This window comes from Molossus molossus, unplaced genomic scaffold (assembly GCF_014108415.1).
Source record: "Molossus molossus isolate mMolMol1 unplaced genomic scaffold, mMolMol1.p scaffold_m16_p_16, whole genome shotgun sequence".
Lineage (NCBI taxonomy): Eukaryota > Metazoa > Chordata > Mammalia > Chiroptera > Molossidae > Molossus > Molossus molossus.
In genome coordinates, this window is record NW_023425351.1 from 46,840,375 (window position 1) to 46,859,311 (window position 18,937).

At 33.4% G+C, this 18,937-nt stretch overlaps 1 protein-coding gene across 1 annotated transcript in view; it reads left to right on the plus strand.

The window, feature by feature from the left end:
- The window catches only part of RIMS2 (regulating synaptic membrane exocytosis 2), a 513,935-nt gene that overhangs the window by 161,753 nt on the left and 333,245 nt on the right, over window positions 1-18,937 (plus strand). Inside the window, exon 4 of the mRNA XM_036264303.1 lies at window positions 5,491-5,801. Coding sequence (XP_036120196.1) covers window positions 5,491-5,801 — 311 coding nt within the window. The remainder of the gene's footprint in view (window positions 1-5,490; window positions 5,802-18,937) is intronic.

An 18,937-nucleotide genomic window follows, 5' to 3' on the forward strand; every position in this document is an offset into this window, starting at 1 on the left:
TTATGAATGAATAAATAATGTTAATGGTTTTCTGTCTATAAGTAAATAGATATATTATGGTCTGAATTAATTTTTATAGTAAGTTACAGCTTCATCCAAGTTTATCTACTAATACTGAATGTAGAATTAATCTTTTAGTAGAATATAGTAGATATATTATATTCAATGGTGTGCTGATAAATGTTAACAACTGGATTTATGTAAGAAAAAACCCTGATTTGTAGCATTTTCCTTTTTGTAGTCTAAACACCATGCTGCTTTCAAGCAACCCACGTTACTTCACTGAGTGTGGATTGGGAAGAAATGGGTACAACTTCTTTTTTTTATCCTCACCCGAGGACATTTTTCCATTTTTTGTTCAGATACAGTGGGAGAGAGAGAGAGAGGAAGAGAGAGAGAGAAGCATCGACGTGAAAGGGACACATCGAGTGGCTGCCACCTGCACGACCCAACCAGGGCCGGGGACAAACTGCAACCGAGGTATGCGCCCTTAGCGGGAACCGAACCCAGGTCTCTCTGGACCGCAGGCTGACGCTCTAACCACTGAACCAAACCAGCCAGGGCCACAACTTGTTCTTAATGACTCAGTGAAAGCTGGCTCTGGAGTAATAATAAGCATGCTTATATATTGGTTTTAGTAATGAATTGTTTTTTTCATACAAAGATTGTGCTGGTGGTACACATTCAATAGAACGTGTACTTTAAAAGATTTTTTTTTTTTTTGGTACGGGCTCCTAGCAGGAACCGAACCCGGGACTCTGGTCCGTAGGCCGACGCTCCAACCGCTGAGCCAAACCGGCCAGGGCATTTAAAAGATTTCGAATTAGTTAAGGAAATGCTATCAGTTGTAAAAGATACACTCAAAAGTCTCTGTAGCTCAATACAATAGAAGATCATTTCTCACCTACATCAAATCCACACTGGTGTGGCTGATCAGCAGAGCCTGCTCTCTGCCGAGTGCTCATTCAGGTTCCCAGCCTCCTGTTTTTCATATTGGTTAATATATTGCAAATACATTTGTGTGTGGCTTCTTTATCCCATAGGATCTTGAATGAAGAGCATGATGGTAGCATATGAGAGTTTTCTAATATTCATGAAAATGGCCCATTTATAATCCATTAGCCAGAACATAGTCATATGGCCATGGGCACCCCTAGCTACAAGGGAGATTTGGAAATGTAGATTTCTAAGATAAAAAGGAAATAAGTTTAATAACTAGCCAGATTCTACCACAATTTTTTTGTCATCTGGTAGGGTCAAGCTGATCAATTTACACTCTTTTCTTTTCTGTCAAATGCACACATTCATAAGTAGGCTGGCAATGACTAGAGCAGGAGTTTAGTAAAAGTTTTTTTTCTGTGCAGAATTAGCTGTATCTTATGAGCTTGTCTATGGTCTCATTAGCACCAGTCTCCACACATAATCCTACCCTTGTCTGAATTACTTTCATATTTATTATCTCTATTTAGAAGAAAAGCACTGAGTTTTCAGAGCTTTCAATTCCTTTAAATTATTGAATGCACTTAACTTTGGTTTGGCTTTGATTATTTGATTATTCAGTTTAGCTATTACATTGACCATTTTTATTGTTTTAAAGAGATATTTTTATTTTCCTTAGTTTTTCCTCCCCCTTTCAACCCCACCAAGAAACATAGGGTAGTAAGTGACAAATGTAGGTCATGAGTATTCCATCTCTTACACTGCTATATTACTTTGAAAAATTGGCATATTTAGGTCTGAATGTAATAATACCTTATAATTTTGAATTTTTGTGACTGTAATTATAGAGCCTAGGCATTTTTGATATATATGAGGAACAGCAAAACTAATAGGCTGTAACCATGGTGATTTATAGGCATATAAAATTTGTAAGATATTTTTAATGACATTCATCATAAGATGCATTTGGTGGTTAACTTAACTGGTTAAAGGGTTCCATTAATAACATTCCTGCTGTTTTATTCCCATATAAGTCAAGATTTGTTCTGTTGACACAGAATTTACCTCTGATAGACATTAATTATTTCATAGTCAATTAGTGAAAAGTCATTTCATAGCATGTATATATGTCTTTGTTTGTGAGACATAGTTCAGTATCATCGATTTATAAGTTAAGTTGCTGTGTGTGTAAAGCTTCAAATGAAAGTGTGATTCCTTTGTACTGCTTGAAGTTAGTGGATTTTGGCTTCCTGAGTTTTAAAGATTAATGAACTATTAATCCAGGAGTGGGAGGAGACAGAAAAAGAAGAAAAGAAAGGTAATTGGGTGTTAGGATATGAGGATTCTAGAAGTTAGCAGTTTAGGAGAGAAAACAAAAACTAGTCAGAAAAAGGGCAACCAATATAGCCCAAAGTGTATGGGAAGAGTAAATATTAATAATTAGTGTCTTTAGTAGGAATCAAACATCATACATCATGCCTTATGAGGAAAATGAAGCCCATAGCATTTCCAAGTCCTTTTCTTGTTTGGGCTATGCAGAAATCATGGATTTACCTAGTTCTCACTGAGTTAAATTGGCAAAGCTGATCATGACCTCTTGGCCTTATCTAGACACTCTGAGGAACACACTTGTAACTCATTTCACATACTGAGCTGGAAATCTCTGCCCTAACCAGTGGTTCTCTAACTTTATCAAGCATCAGAACTTCCTGCAGGACTTGGCAAAAACAAACAAACAAACCAGCAAACAACAACAACAAAAACATATTTCTGGGTCCCACCCCAAATTTCTGATTAAATAGGTTTTGAATGGGGCTTGAGAATTTGCACATCTAATGAGTTCCCAGGTGATACTGATGCTGCTGTTCCAGGGATACTGTTTGAGAATCTGTGCATAAGATGAGGTTAAGTGCCCTGGCCAGTTTGGCTTAGTGGTTGAGCGTCGGCCTGCGGACCAGAGAGTCCTGGGTTTGGTCCCACTAGGGGCACATACCACAAAAAAAAAAAAAAAAAAAAAAGAAGTTAAGTAACCTGTAACCTGTTCACCTTGTGATAAATAATGAAGTGGCAATAGGTATCTTATTATTGATAAATAATAAGATGCTCATGATTGGCTAATTGTATGCCTCACAAACTCTCATTCTGTTTCATTGTCAGTTACCAGGCAGGAGAGGATGTTATTCTTGAATATTTTGAGTGTGACTTATTCTAGATAAATTCATATCACAGAATTATATATCATATATTATCACTGTATCATGAATAGTAATTGTTTAAAATAAACAGAAAAGTTGAAACTCAAACTTACTTGAACATTACTTTGTGGTTCTGTATTTAGTGTGCCTTTTACTTTTAAAAGGGATATGCAGTACCTACATATGTCACAAGATGGCACTGAAAGGCTGTAGATTTTGGTTGAAATTTGATTTTTGAAACTATTAATGGTTTAGATATATTTGTATTTCATGTGTATTCAAACCAAAACAAATTTGATTATGAAGTGTTTTTTAAAAATTGAGTGAGATGTTATTTTCATATAAAAAGTTTTCTTTAGTTATAAAAATAAGTCACATATGTTGACATTATTATTATTATTTGTTAATCTTCACCTGAGAATATTTTTCCGATATTTATTTATTTATTTATTTATTTATTTATTTATTTATTTATTTATTTTTTAGATAGAGTGGAAGGTGGGAAGGGAATGGGGAGGGGGGAGAGAGAGAGAGAGAAACATCTATGTGAGAGAGACACATCGATGGGTTGCCTCCTTCACAACCCCCACCAGGGCCAGGGATCAAACCTGCAATCTATGTATGTGCTCTTGACTGGGAATCGAATCTGAAACCCTTCGGCCTATGTGCTAACCACTGAGCCAAACTGGCCAGGGCCATATTGTCATTATTCACGACTAATTCTTTTGGAAATCAATGAAACATATATCTTAATGTAAAAACATCAAATATTTTATTATTACACATCCTCCAGAAGGACTTCAAATAAATTTAAGTTAGCAAGCATTTAGAAGGTCTTACTGTTCTATGATTTATAAGGTCTTATTATACATAAGAAGATATAGATGTTGCCCGCAATGAACTTTAAATTTAATTGGGTAAAAAAAAGAAATGTACATACAATTCAAAGAGAGAACAAAATAATAAAAAATTATCAAATACAATGCTGTATGATATGGTCTATACAAACAACGTGAACTGAAATAATGAGCAATTTAGCAAAAAATTTAAGTGGTATTTTACCAACATATCCTTGTATTAGTTGAAACCACTACGTTGAATTTTTTTTTACTCTGATTACCTACACTATTATAACTTATTTAAATTATGAAAAAGTGGTCAGCAATAAGAAGGGCTGTGTAAGATTCAGGATTTGACATAAATAAAATATCAGAACAATTCACTTGAAATATAAATTCACCTTTATCTTATGAATATGTGATTTAATTTTTTTCTGATTAATTGAAAACTATTTTTCAGAAGAGGGTGAAGATTTTCTAGTTATACAGATGTTACGATATTCTTAGATTCCTGGTGTCTGAAAAACATATCTATATTAAAAAATCAGGTGTAGAGTGGTGGTTACCAGGGTACTGAGTTTGGGAGAAAAGGGGATATGCTTTTTAATGGTATAGATTTTGAGTGTTGCAAATGGAAAAAGTTCTGGAGGTCTGTTTCACAACAGTGTGAATATACTTAACACTGTTTAAATATGCATTTAAATAAGTGTCCAACTAGAAACTATGAGCAATTAATAGGTTATTATTGAGGATCAACAATGTTCCTAGCTTTATTTAACCATTAGGTGCTACTTAGAAATAAAACCCCCTTAGGAAGTCTATAATATAATTGGTGATAGAAGATTAACCTAATATACAAATATAATAATCTACTGAAAGCCAACATATATTAGGCATTGAACTAGACATTTATTTTTTATTCTTTTATTTTTTAACATTACATTTATTGGGGTGACATTGATTAATACAATTATATAGGTTTCAAGTGTACAATTCTATGATACATCATCTGTACATTTTATATAAATTATTTCTAATCTTCAATCCTCAAAACAATACTAGAATGTTAGTATTATTATCCCTGTTTCCCTATTTTATCATTTAGGAAACTAAATTTTATAGATATGAATATTTAGTACCTTGTTAAGTTTGTACTGTTTCTAATCTTGGAGTTGGATTTAAACTCAAGTCTGTCTAGCCTCAAAATCCATTTTCTGTATACTAAACTATGCTCCTAATTTAAATAAAAAAATAATTAAAGAATATATATAAACAACTAATAATTTGTTTGGTATTTTTACTACCAGTAAGCATTATCTATTTTATTGTAATTATTATGGCAAAATTAAAAGTAAGGACATGTGATTTAACTAAGGGTAGCTGTTAATCTGGATTACGTTTTAACTTCAGAAAGAATAACCATATATATTTTTGTTGGCTTGAATTACTGTCTCTCTTTTTGTTTGTTTTCAACATTAGGAAACATTAATTTCTTTTCCCTTTGTATTCACGTGCAGGTTATGTGGGTATGTAATTTGTGCCGAAAACAACAAGAAATCCTCACTAAATCAGGAGCATGGTTTTATAATAGTGGATCTAATACACCACAGCAACCTGATCAAAAGGTTCTTCGAGGACTGCGGAATGAGGAGGCGCCTCAGGAGAAGAAAGCAAAACTGCACGAGCAGGCCCAGTTCCAAGGACCCTCAGGTGACTTATCTGTACCTGCAGTGGAGAAAAGTCGATCTCATGGGCTCACAAGACAGGATTCTATTAAAAATGGGTCAGGAGTGAAGCACCAAATTGCCAGTGACATAGCTTCAGACAGGTAAACATTTTGTTTAATCTTTAGGTAAACATATTATTTTTAATTTTCATTCCAACCAGAAACAAAAATACATGCAATGTTAGGCAACCAGTTGTCTAAATGTAATATAAATGTCCATATGTTTTATATAAATGCTGAAAGTGATGTTTAGGACTTGAGCTATTATAGGTTTGAGCAATCTTAGGTTTGATGAGGGAGGGTTGTGTTATCAGATTTTCCAGAAAAAAGAAGTGAAATAAAACAGGGAGTTTAGATAGGAGGTTATTGTTGAGAAAAGAAACTGGGATAAGAGCAATGAGAATGAAGAAGAGATGGTTTTAAGATATTGTTACAGAGGTTGGATTGATAGAGCTAACTGGAAGTGGGAGTTAAGAGATTGGGAAAGGTTAACAATGTTTCTAAAGGTTCTGCCCTGGGCTGAAGGATGAGGTGGTTTTCCAAGCAGGTAAATACAGATGAAAGGGTTTTATGAGTTCTCTATTATTACTATTTTAGCTCAGTTTTATGGACTTCTCCACAATAAAAGTGTTAGACTTTAAAAAATAGTGTTTATGGTTCTTATATTTTCTGCCTTTGGAAGGAGGAGAATGAAAAATTTTCATGGGGACGATTATTTTTTTATTTCATATTTCTTTTTAAATTAAAAAAAATTTAAGGAAAATCCTGTTTATACTATATATATTGTCAGAAGTGGCAGATGTGTTTTTGTGTGAACAAGTATAAAGTCATGCATTTGTAGAAAAACAAATCTGAATTGGATTTACAGGGTGGTGGGTTCTGAGCAGTCAGTTATAACAGGTAAGATAACTGAGAGTCTCTTCAGATGGTGCCTAAAGCCATAACACAGATGTGTTGCTAATGTCTTGAGAGAATAATATAATGATGATGCACCAATTTTTTTAAAAACCAGCAAAAGTGAAATAGATAATGTAAATCTATCTTTGGGCAAAACCATGGTGATTTCATGGCTGGAGTATTAGGACCACATATCAATGCAGAATCTCAGGAACCAAAGAATTTTAAGGTAGGATAACTTGAATAACATCATGAGTGCTACAGAAATTGTATTTGTGGTTAACATCCTTCCCCAAAATAAAACTACAGACCTGATGGCATCATTGTTAAATTCTAACAGTCTTTAAGGAAGAAATAATGCCATTTCTACATAAACTTTTCTGGGAAATTAAAAAGAGGAGGGAATATTTCTCAACCCTTTCTCATAACCAACTTTATCCTAATACCAAAACCAAAGATATTTATAAGGAAAAAACAACAACACCACCAAACAAACTGTAGACCAACATTCCTCATAAATATAGATATAAAAACTCGAAACCAATATAGCAAACTGGATCCATACATATATAAAATGGTAATACAGGATGAACAAGTGGGGTTTATCCCAGGAATGTAGTTAGTTTAACATTTGAAAAATAATGATAATTCACCGTTTTAACAAATTAGAAAAATCATATTATTTCAGTAGATACAGAAAAATCATTTGACAAACTTCAGCATCTATTTTTAATAAAAACTCTCAGCAACTAGAATTGAAAGGAATTTTTTCAACCCAATCAAAGATATCTATGATGATCCTGCAGATGTCATCACACCAAATGGTGAAGACTGAATACTTTCTCCTTAATAAAAAACATAACAAGGATGTTCATTTTCATTACTTCTTTTAAAAAATATAGTAGAGTTCTAGTCAGTGAAATAAGACTACAGTGAAATAAAATAAAAGACATTCAAATGGAGAAGGAAGAAATACGCTTTATTCATAGAGAACACAATTGTTTATATAGAAAATTAAAGGAGTCTATAAAAATGCTATCAGAACTAATAGTGAATTTAGCAAGGTTGCAGGATATAAAGTCAATATCAGACAATCATTTGTATTTCTAAATACAACAAGGAACAACTTGGAAATGGAAATTAAAAGAATAATATTTGTGAACACATTAATATGTGAAATACATCTATACTAGCACTGACAAATGAAGTACTTAGGTACAAATTTAACAGAATACGTACAAGATCTGTATACTGAAAACAATGAAACATTGATGAAAAGAAATAATGTTTTGAATAAATGGAGAGATATTCATAGATGAAAAGATGCAATACTGTTAAAATGTTATTTCTCCCCAATTTGAGCCATTTATTAAAATTCATATGGAAATATTTGCAATTACCAGAACAGCTTTTAAAAATACCAGAAATTAGAGGTCTAACACTACCTATGTGAAGACATTATAAATATACAGTAATTAAAAGAGTATGGCATTAGCATAAAGACAGACAAATAGATCAGTGAAACAGAATGGAGAGTTTGTATATAGACCCATTCATATATTGACAACTGATTTTTGACAAAGGTGCAAGGACCGTTAAGTAGAGAAAGGATAGTCTTTTTCACAAATGCTACTAGAAAAATTGAATAGCCATTAAAAATGAAGTTTGAAGCTTCCTTTTTTACATATTAAAAAAACAAAAATGAGCCCAGCCTGTGTGGCTCAGTGGCTGAGTGTAGACCAATGCACCAAGAAGTCACCAATTTGATTCCTGGTCAGGGCACATGCCCAGGTTGTGGGCCAAATTTCCAGTGGGGGGCATGCAGGAGGCAGCCAATAGATGTTCTCTCTCATCAATATTTTTATCTCTCTCTCCCTCTCCCTTCCTCTCTTTCTAAAATCAATAAAGAAAAAAAATTTTTTAAAAGAAATTAAACACATAAACAAATTGGGAAGGTTCAAATGCAGGAGCTTAAAAAAAGCTATATAGAGAGATTCAGTAATCAAGAAATAAAATTTTGCTATGAAAAAAACAAAAGGTTAAGATCCAAGATAACACATAATTGAACTGGTTATCTTAGGGTTGAGATAGAACATGAGTATAAATACTACCATTTGACTATATGATGGCATATATATAAAAGTATTTTAGGGTGGGTAGTATGCATTTTGTTCTGACATTGAATATCAAGGTTGATCTTGCTAGTGGTCCATAAAAAAATTCACCCTGTCTAAAAGGGATATAAATAGAATATATAAATATAAATATAATCTAACCATGGGAGTTATATCCCACCATAGTCACAGGACCTGCCCATACTTAAGGGTGGGGGCGTGATAGCACAGGTGTGTACATCAGAAGGCAGGGACATTTAAGAAATCCACTTACCTCAGATTGCAAATGATTTTTCCCAATTTGTCATTAGTTTTTTGACTTTGCTTATTCTTTTTCCAAAGCTTATACATAAACATGTTTTTAACTCTGGTGGAATTTTTTTATAACTCCTCATTTTTTTAATGGAGATATCGTTCATGTGCCCAAAAGTTCACCCTTTTAAAGTATACAATTCAATGGTTTTTAGTATATTTATGAATTTGTGAAACTATCACCAGTATTTAATTTCAGAACTTTTCCATCACCCCAAAAAGAAACTCCATACTCATTAACAGTCACTTCTCATTCTCCCCTCCCTTCAGTTCCCTGACAACCACTAATCTACTTTATATCTCTGTGGATTTGCCTATTCTGGACATTTCATAAAAAGGGAATCATAAAATATATGGCCTTTTGTGTCTGGCTTCTTTCACGTAGAATATTTTCAGGGTTCATTCATTTTGTAGTAGGAATCAATAATTTGTTTATTTTTGTGGCTGAATAATATTTTATTGTATGTATATCTGACAGTTTGTTTATCCATTTATCAGCTGATGGGTATTTGAGTGTTTTTTTTTCTTTTTTTGGTCTATTATGAATAATGCTGTTATGCAAGTTTTTGTGTGGGCGTTTGTTTTCAATTCTTTTGTGTCTATTTTTTTATTATAGTCATCCCAGTTAGTGTAAAGTTTTATCTCATTGTGGTTTGATTTGCATTTCTCTAATGATTAATGATGTTGATTATCTTTTCTTGTGTTTATTGTAGTCTAATCCTTTGTTGTGGCCCTTTGCTTATCTTACTGATTTATTTAAAACTATTATTAATAGTACTATTATTGATATTTTACTTTTACATTGTAAAACAGTGATCTGTCTAAAATTTGTTAAGAGTATGGTGTGAGGTGCAGATCTAAACTTAACTTTTTTTATACATGATTAGCCCTTGTTCCACTATACTTATTGAATGAGCAGTCTTTTTCTTCCCATTGATTTGATGCTATTTTATCACATATTAATTATTATATGTTAGCATATATTTATAGATGTTCTGTATTGTTCTATTGACCAATCTGTTGAAAGCTTATATGTAGTTTCAAAAATCCCATTTCCATTACTTAAGCAAACCAAACTGTTAGTTGTTGAAAGTAAGAAACTTGGCAACATGAACTATAGTATGTTTAATTTTCTAGTTATTAAACTACAGTATACATTGTGGTGTATGTTGGGTTATGCAATGAGTAAATTTTGAAGAAGTGGGAAGCCCCTGGAGAATGGGAAGATTTATGTTTTTAACAATAATACTTCTAATTATACAGCTTGAATATATCAGTGGCCAGAGTAAAAAGTGAGAAGAGAAATAGTAATTATGATAGAAAGGAAGAATGAAAGATCCTTTCCTCATAATACATTGCTGGAAATTGCATTGTACCGGAATCATTTCAGTTTTTTAAAGGATTATAAATAAACCTGTGTTCATGATTTTTGCCACCAGATGGCGAAAGGCGCACCCTAAAAGTAAAACTGTTTAATTCTGTGATTATTCCACCTGAATTAGTTGCAGAGATGGTTATAGACCAATAAGTGGATTGAGTTGGCACTTGAGATCATGAAAAACAAGATTTCTCATGTGGCACTGCTTTTTATATTGAAATATGATATATATTCTGAAATGTTTATCTCTAGTTCTGAGATCTCCATGTACCCGACTTGTATTTACATCTGGAGGTTGTACAATCTTACCCTTTCCCCCACAAATACTTCAAAATCAAAATATTTTGAATCTAAGTATCTATTTCTTCCCAAAATAGCAGCTTCTTTGTCATTCCCTAGTCTTGCTGATCGCAACATCAATTATCCTGTTTCCTAAATTAAAATACTTAGGTATTTATTTTCTAATCCTCTTCCTCTTCATTTTCACATTCAGTGAATGTTTACATATATTTTAGTCAGTTCTATCTCTAATATATCTCTTATATTCCACCCTTCCTTTCCATTGTGGATAATGTCACTGCTTTGTTTATGCATTAACTATGTCTAGCTTTCTTTCTGGCTTCCCACTTCTCAGTTTATTTGCTTTTCTACATATTCTACTTTGTTTCCAGAACTATGAGTTTAAGTACAGATATGCTGAAGTCATTTATTTGCTCACCTTTGAGGCCTTCCCATTTTTAATTAAAGTATAAATTCTTAGTTTTATAAAATAAACCAACATTTATTTAGTACCTACTATGTTCTAGGCTCTATAACAAAAATTTTCAGGCATCGTAATTTTAATTTACATAACATAAGATGAAGTTTAAGATACCTTTTGTGTACTGAAATGATTTTCCAAGATTCCAGAATCAGAGGATACATTTCACTTAAAACAGGTTTTTCCGATTCAAAATCCTATCCTTCTACATTTTGAGGCTCACTATTATCTGTCCTTTCTAAGTTCTTTTTTTTTTTATCCTCACCTGAGGACATTTTTGCATTTATCTTCAGATAGAGTGGGAGGGGGGAGGAGAGAGAGAAATATCGACATGAGAGAGACACATTGACCCTGGTTGCCACCCACATGACCCCAATCGGGGTGGGGACAAAACGCAACCAAGGTTTGCGCCCTTAGCGGGAATGAACCCTGGACTCTCCGGTCCGCAGGCCAATGCTCTAACCACTGAGCAACTGGCCAGGGCCCTTTCTAAGTTATCTCACCACTTTTTTCTTTCTCCTGCACAACCTACAATCTAGCCACAGCAGATAACTAATACATATTATAAGTCTTTCATTCTTAAATTTTTAAGTATTTTCTTATGATATTCCTTCTGCCTAGAATTCTGTTCTAGCTACACTTGCACTAATTCAATAAAATTTAATGAATATTGGTCGTGTGCCATTCAGATTATAAGGTGCTGAGGGTATACCAGTGGAAAAAAAATACACAAAATCCTTCAAGTAGATTGCTTTTTCATTGGAGAAGACAAAGGAATGAAAACTAACTGATATATGATATAAGCAATATAACTTGAGGCATGTGCATTTGAATGCTTAATTGATTACTATAAAGGATGTACCAATTTATACTTTTATCAACAATTAGGGTTCCTAGTGTACAACTCTTTAACCAACACAATGCTTTAAAACTTTTGATTCTTACCAGTGATGGTTGAAAAACTATACTGCAATATACTTTTAATCTATCATTAATGAGTCTTTGAGCATTTCTGCAGAACACTGGGGAGTGCCATTTGCTTTGACATATCATACTTGAGCTTCACTTTAAAGAATTTGATGTAATACCTTGCTGTTTTCCATTTTCTTCTATCTATTTTTGGGTAGGATGACCTATATTCCAGTTTGTCAGGGCCAGTCCTGGCTTATACCTCTTGTCTCAGCATGATTATTTATTTTCGGTTTTTAAAATTTATTTAAAATTTTTATTTTATTTTTCTTACTTATTCAGTTTATTAGGGTGACAGTGGTTAATAAATTTATATAGGTTTCAGGTGTACAATTCTATAATACATCAACTGTGTATTGTATTCTGTGTTCATCACTCCCAGCATAATTATTAAGAGCACACATTTCACTCTCTTGGAGGATTTCTATGTGCTGTCTAGTGAAACTATTGCATAGTAATTCTTAGACTTAAGGAAAGTTCCCGATGGAACTATATTGCAGCAAATATTATTTTGGGTTACTTAGTCAACACTATTTATGGAATGTATATTTTACTTATAACAGTAGTTTATGTAGAGAAGTACAAAGATAATAGAAGATGCTCTGTGCCATAAGAATTTATAACCCAATAAGTAAGCCAGGATTAATGATGTAATTATATAAACATAATAATTGGTGAAAACTAATGTGACAAAATATAACTTAGAAATATATGGAATAGGGTAGTTTGGGGGAGGTTTTTTAGGTTGTTAAAACATAAGAATTTTAAAGACAGAGGAAGATACCGCATGATATAAAAATAGTAGGAAAACAAGGTGTGCAGTGTAGATATTCCTAGATCATAAGTAACTCTTCTGCCACTTTTTATTTTATTTTGGTTCTCAGATATAGTGAGTTTTGTTGATCATATTGGTCAGTTTACGGCACTTCAGTTATCTGTGTAGTACTCCTCTATTGTGTTATTTTTTCAGATCTTTGAAATATAATATCTTTGATAAAAAAATCTTATGTTGTGCATGTATGTGTTTTAAATTACATAAATGATGTGGTCTGGTACTTTATATCTCACGTTTTAAAAGATTTATTTATGTAGGAATATTATTAGTTCATTGCTCCAGACTGCTACATTATATTTGTGATATACAAAATAATGGTCTCCAAAGATGTCCACATCCTAATCTCTGGAACTTGTGAATATGTTATTCTGCATGGCGAAAGGTACTTTGCTGATGTTATTAAGGTTATGGAACTTGGATATGGAGATTATCCTGGATTATCTAGGTGAGTTCAATATTATCATACGAGTCCTTCAAAGTGGAGAACCTTTCCTGATTGGTTCAAAGAGATGAGATGGAAGAAGGAGGAGAGATTCAAAGCACAAGACGGATTTGACTGGCCATTGCTGAATTTGAAGATGGAGGAAGGGGGCCATGAGTTAGTTAATTCAGCAGCTTCTCAAAGCCGGAAACCACCCTGTTTACAGTCAGAGGGAAAGTGGTGACTTTAGTTCTATAACCACAAGGCATTGAATTCTGTAGATCAAGAATAATTTAGCCAGAACCTTGATTTTAGTCCACCAAGGCTTCTACCAGACTTCTGACCTATAGAACTGTAACAAAATAAACTGGTGTTGTTTTAAACCACTCAATTGCGGTAATGTGTTATGGCAGCAATAGAAAACTAATAAATATTCCTAGTATGTGTCTACCATATTTTATTTGACAATCTGTTCATGATGGATGGTCTAGACTACGTGAAAATGCCCAATTACTATAAACATTGAATCAATGAACATTCTTGTAACATGTCTCCTTATGGACCTGTGCAAGACTTTTTCTATAGTCTGTATATTTAGATGGGGAATTAATGTGACACAGGATATGTTTACTTCATTTCACTAGTTCAGTTCTCAGGAATGGCTCCATGGTTCTCAGGAATGGCTCTTGCTTGCAGTGCTTGAAGGTTTATGATTTCCCATATCATCACTAATATTTAATATTCAGACTTTTGCTTTTTGCTCATCTGGTGGATATTAAGGCATATTTTCATTTTAATTTGCATTTTCTGATTAATTTAAGCCAAGCATTCCTTCAAATACTTGTTAGCTATTTAGGCTGCCATTACTGTGAATTGTTTATCATTTGCCCATTTAAAAAAAATAGCCTCGCATCATATTTTTTTCTACAGTGTCTTTGTTGTACAGACATTCTTATTTTGATATAGTAAAATTCATTACTTTTTTCTTTACTTCATAGTTTTCATTACTTCATAGTTTGTGATCTTTTAATAGTGATTAAGAGACCTCATTCAAAGATCCCAGGAGTACTCTTTTACACTTTTTACTATTAGCTCTTAGTTCTACCTTTCTCATATATGTCTTCGATCACCCTGGTTCACTTGTGAGTATGGCAAAGTATGAATTCAGGTTTATTTTTTCCCATGTATTGCGCCAGTATTCCCAGCAATAGCTATTAAACAATCCATTTTGTATACCACTGGATTTTGACAGTACTTTTGTTTATAGCATGAATTTTTGTACAGTTGGGCCATTTTTGAGTTCTCTATTCTGTTATATTGGTCTGATTATCCTGTGACATTGCCACACTAGTTTTTAACATTCTTTGAGGATTTTTATAGATGATTATGTCACCTATAAAAAAGACAGCTTTATTTCCAACTTTTCAATTTGTAAGCCATTTATTTCCATTTATTGTACTATTTTACTGGCCAGTGCCTATACTATAATGTTAAATAGAAGTGTTGAAAGTGACATCTTTACCTGTTCCACAATCTTAGGGTGAGTGCTTTGAGTCTTTCACAATAAAATGTGATGTATGTTTTTGAAAAATGGATGTCCTTTATGAGGTTGAGGATATTCTCTTCTATTACTAGTTTGCTGAGAATTTATCATGTATGGCTGTGGAATTTTTGACAATTATTTTTCTGCCAGTACTGAAATGATTTGATTTTTCTTCTTTAGTCTGTTTATATAATGAATTACAATGATATTTTTCAAATGTAGTACCAACCTTGCATTCCTGGGATACCCCTTTTGGCCATGATGATATTATTCTATTTATATATTGTTGGATTTTATTTACTAACATTTTGTTAGAGAATATTTTTATTTATGAAAGATATTGGTGTATAGTTTCTTTTTCTTGTAATGTTATTGGTTTTGGTATCCAGGGAATGATGGCTTCATAAGATGACTTAGGAAGTGATCTATCTTTAATTTTTTGTCATAGTTTGTATAGAACTATTATCATTTGTTCTCTAAATGTTTGACAGAATGTCTCTGATATTAGAGGCTTGGAGTTTTCATGTAGGTAGATTTTTTAAAATTTATTTTTGCTGTGAATTCAAATTCTTCAATATATATAACACTTCAGGTTATTTATTTATTCTTGAGCTTATGGGTATTTTTATAGTCTAGTTTTATAAGCTATGGCAACTGTATTCATTTGGGGATATCTCACTAATCATTTGAAAATCATTCTATCTTCCTTTTAATATGCGAGAGACAGAATAAGACATTTTGATAGAATACTTCTTTCCAACTTAACTTTTTTCATGTTCCATACATGATCTTTATCTTAGAACTATATTTTTTTCCTCCCAATTTCAACTCACCTTTATATCTGCCAGTATCTTTGTAATAATTTCAGTGACCATTCCTTTATGCCTCTAGTGGGATTTGGTGACTTTTAACTTTTCCTTCAGAGACAGTCCGTCATAGTTATTTTCCTTTACCTTATGGAAGTTTTACCTTTTAGTCTGTTGTCACCTCTGTTTGTCTTTCTTATTCAAAGTCTAAGTAAGTTGTTGATTCCTTTAGAGTATGACTTTAATATGTTGATCACTACTGAAGGTACAGTAAGTCCCCTCTTAATGTTGTGGGTTCTGCAACTTTAAGGGAAACAACACACAATGAAACCAGTTTTACCATAGGCTAATTGATATAAACAAGAGTTAAGTTCCTCTGTATCTCCTCAATGTTATAATGAAACAATGTTGAATGAAACAAAGTTGAATGAGAGGAGGTTATTTGAAGACCTGCTTTAGTTGCTTTTCAGTCGTACTTCAAATATTATAACAGAATATCTATTCTCCTAATCAGTGAAATTTGATGGACTGAAACTGTATTTATTACTATTTCTTGAAAGTGTCTATACATTAATTTTTAACAAGCTTTTTTTGAGTGTCATATATTCACTTGTAGAATATAGGTTTGTTTTGGTATTAATAATTGTATCAAGAAAAATGCTGTGGTGGTAACATTAGAAGGAAAGGAAAGCTAGAAAGACATTAAACTGGGGGTAATTTGTTAGCCAGTGGTGGTGATTTCACTAGCCAGCAGCACTCTTGTTTAAGCTTTTGCTGATAAAATTATTGGTTAACACGAAAATGACCATATTTTGAGACTCCTTAATTTATTCCAATACTAATGTATATCTTGTATTACTCAAGTCGTTTATACATTAAGAATATATAATTTATTAAATTGTATAGGTTATTAGGTAATATTAGCACATATACTTGTATGATCCTTTCCCAGAGACCTTTTACAGATTTATTGATAGTAGCAGTGTCTGTGAGTCTGCACAGTGAACCATGGGAGTATATTGCTTCTAGTCTGGCTTTTATGGCAAAATTAATGTAATAGACTGACTTTTAGGGAATCTCACCCACCTCTCACTTACCCTTAGGCTCTCCTAATAGACACCAAGTGAAGCAGTTCTAATATTGGTAAAGGATGTAATGGACAAGGTCTAAAAAATAAGACTGTCATACCGAGGTGGGCAAGGGTGAGGGTTGGTGAATGTAAAACTGTTTTTTAACAAAGTGAATACAGTAGTAATAAATGAAACTGGATTGAGGGAAATGCCTACTTCCATTTTGTTCATTGCATATGTTCATCTTTTATAGCTGGTATGAGGACAGGACTAGGATGAAACAATTGGGAAGTATCCTTTGGAAGCTCAAAGGTGCCAGACAAGTAGCTTTGTCTTGTTGAGTACTGAAACTTAAGGAGCAAGAATAGTCTTTTCAAGGCTCATATAAGGTTTAGTGTGTCTCACTAGAGTTTTTAAAAAGAGGGAGTTGGAATCAAAGTTTTAAATACAGATAAAGTTACATTTTCTTATTTGATATCTTTAATTGTTTAAGGATTCAGGCATCTACATTTATAAACTCATAATAACATGAATAATAGTAGTCAGCATTATGATTAGGCCTTAGAATTCCTTTCTACTCATTTGCAGCTGTGCTTATGGTCCCTGCCTTTCTGCATGTTACTATAGAGAAACAATCCCTGATCTAGTTTTGCATAGAAACTTCCTATTTTTATATACTTAGGAACATCGCTCCTATAATTTCCTGAAATTGTGAAAGTATGGGATTGGATGGGGAGTTGTTAAACATTTACAAATATAAATGATTATAGTTCAAAATTTCAAGCTGAATACTATGTAAAGCTGACTAACTTGAATAATTTCCTCAACTTAAAATTTCATTTTATATTGGGAACATGTTTTAAATTAAGAGCACTACTTGCAGAACATTAATTTTCTTATTTTTTTTTTTTTTATCATGTATCAAATATAAGAGGAAGCAAATATTAAAAGGAAACTTAGATTAGAGCAGTGGTTCTCAAGCTTTTTGGTCTTGGGACTGCTTTACAATCTAAAAAATGATTCAGGACCACCTAGAGCTTTTGTTTCTATGGATAATGTTTATTGATATGTGTATTAGAAATAAAAACAAAAAAAAATAAAACATATCTTTATTAATTTATTTTTTTAACTGTTTTTTCTTTAATGTTTTGTTTTTTTTATCCTCACCCAAGGACATTTTTCCATTTTTTGTTCAGGTAGAGTGAGAGGAAGAGAGAGGAACAGAGGGAGAGAAACATCGATGTGAAAGGGACACATCGAGTGGCTGCCACCCACACGACCAACCAGGGCCGGGACAAACTGCAACCGAGGTACGTGCCCTTAGCGGGAACCGAACCCAGGTCTCTCTGGACCGCAGGCCGACGCTCTAACCGCTGAGCCAAACCGGCCAGGGCTCTTTATTGATTTTAAAGAGAGGAAGGGAGAGAGAGACAGAAACATCAATGAGAGGGAACATTGATTGCCCCCCACTAAGGATTGGGCCCATAACCTGGGCATGTGCCCTGACTGGGAATCAAACTGGCGACCTCTTGTTGCATGGGTTGATGCTCAACCACTGAGCCACACTGGCTGGGCTTTATTAATTAATTTAAAAATAACAATAAACCCACTGCATTTTAATGAATCATATCGAGTGGGTAGACTTCTACATTGAACTGCAATGAGTGTTACTTTTACCTCAGTATGTGTGGAACCTGGGACTTGCTTCTAGCTAACAGAGCATGGTAGAGCTGATGGGACAGCCACTTCTGTGATCACATTACATTGTGTGAGACTTTGTCTTAGTCTGAAGCAGGAGATTCTTCTGCTGGCTTTGAAGAAGTAAGCTACCATGCTGGGAAAGGCCTGTGAGAGGACCACATTGCAGGAAACTGCAGAGAAGTTTTTAGGAGCTGAGAACATTGCTGGCTGGGGTAGCCAGCAGGAAAACGGGACCTCAGCCTTAGAGCCAGAAGGAACTGAATTCTGCCAACAATCACTTGAACTTGGAAAAGGACCTGGAGCTCTCGAAAGAAATGTGGCCTGGCCAACACCTTGATTATATCCTTAAAACCATGCTTGGACTACAGAAGCTGTAAGATAATAAATATATTTTTTAAGCCACGAAGATTGTGGTGACTTGTTTTGCAGGAA